General features: G+C 35.2%; 1 protein-coding gene across 1 annotated transcript in view; it reads left to right on the forward strand.

Moving 5' to 3' along the window:
- Positions 1–1,270: 1,270 nt before the first annotated feature.
- Positions 1,271–1,598, forward strand: part of BRD1 (bromodomain containing 1) — a gene marked incomplete at its 3' end in the record, with an annotated part of 50,262 nt that continues 49,934 nt past the window's right edge. The window contains exon 1 of the mRNA XM_010284939.1: positions 1,271–1,594. Coding sequence (XP_010283241.1) covers positions 1,279–1,594 — 316 coding nt within the window. The remainder of the gene's footprint in view (positions 1,595–1,598) is intronic.

The raw sequence follows: 1,598 nt of genomic DNA on the forward strand, positions 1-1,598 counted from the left end.
TGGTCAGAATTGAAAAGGTGAGGCCCTAATAATGTTTTAAGCCAGTAATTAAAGATCAAGAGTTTTTTTCTGTAGCTGAGGTTGAATTTTGCTATTTATTAATGGTTTAATAGGAAGAAGGCAGGAGGGAGATAGAACTGTTAAACTTGATCGTTATCAGTTGGTTTTATAATATTTTCAACCCTCACAGGAAGAAAAAAAAACAACATTAAAATGCCAAGAGGCATAAGTATAGAAGCTTTTAATTAGAAATCTTGTGATCAAAATGCATGTTTGTCCTAGTGATGGTACTTAATAGGTTGGGGGGAAGCTGGTTTTTTGTACAGTACATGGAACAAACTTTTGTCAGTAAGTGGTAAACTTGAAAATTATGTTAAGGAGTTTGGAATTGGATTTAAAGACAGGGAGATTTTTATCTACCCCAGTTTCTCTGAGAACAACTCTTGAAGAATTTATTGAGACAGAAAGGTGTGCATACACACACATTTACATGCAGGGAGCATGTTTTTGCTGTAACTCAAATCTGCTTTACTGGTGGAGTATTTCCTAGTTGCAGTCCATTTTGCACCATATTGGGCACTGCAAGTTCAATTGTGTACTTGTCATTTTGTGAAGAATAACAAGCTCACTAAGAATTGAGGAAAGTAAAAAAAGTAAAGGGCTGTCAAACTGCATACTTGCCATAGTTGGAAGTATGCGTGTTTTTCTACCTTTAAGTATAGGTGTAGGAATTGAATTGTTAACATGACTTTCAAATTACACTGGAAAACATTGAGGGGGGGACAACTTGTTTTTCGTTTATGATTGTTAGTTCTTTTGGGGGGAGATCTGGAGAAAATAATCTGTAGCTGTTAAAAAAAATTCAAACTACAAACATTCTTAGGGTATTAGGAAATACTGTATTAAAGGTTTTCTTACAATGTAACAGGTGTAATTTTATTTCTGTGGCACTTCTGAAATTTTTTTCCCTCATGCACAGGTCTTACAGATAGCTCTTCTGTAGGATTTTTGTATCAAAGATTTTGTATAGCTGTGTTTACTTAGCAAAGCTGTTATTTAGGAGATCTACTGATCATTTGGTTACATTTGTACAAAACAGGGTGAGCAGTCCTATTAAATACAGGTGATAGGCTGTTTTTTTTTTTTAACTGAGTAAATTGGTTGGGGGCTATAGAACTGAAGGATTTTTTTTCTTTTATAATAAAACTAACATTTTAATATGAATGTTTGGAGTTCATAACATTAACTGTTGCTCTGATTTTAGGTAAACATTACCAAATGAGGAGAAAAGGAAGATGTCATCGCGTATCGGCACCAAGGCATTCTTCTTCCCCATGCAATATTAAGCACTCCCCCACACGAGAAACCTTGACGTACGCTCAAGCTCAAAGAATGGTTGAAATAGAAATTGAAGGTCGCCTGCATAGGATCAGTATCTTTGATCCTTTAGAGATTATACTAGAAGATGATCTTACAGCCCAGGAAATGAGTGAATGCAACAGCAATAAAGAAAATAGTGAAAGACCACCAGTTTGTCTGAGAAGCAAACGGCATAAAAATAACAAAGTGAAAAAGAAAAATGAGGCTCTTCCGAGCTC

This window comes from Phaethon lepturus, unplaced genomic scaffold (genome assembly GCF_000687285.1).
Source record: "Phaethon lepturus isolate BGI_N335 unplaced genomic scaffold, ASM68728v1 scaffold13814, whole genome shotgun sequence".
Taxonomy (NCBI): Eukaryota; Metazoa; Chordata; class Aves; order Phaethontiformes; family Phaethontidae; genus Phaethon; species Phaethon lepturus.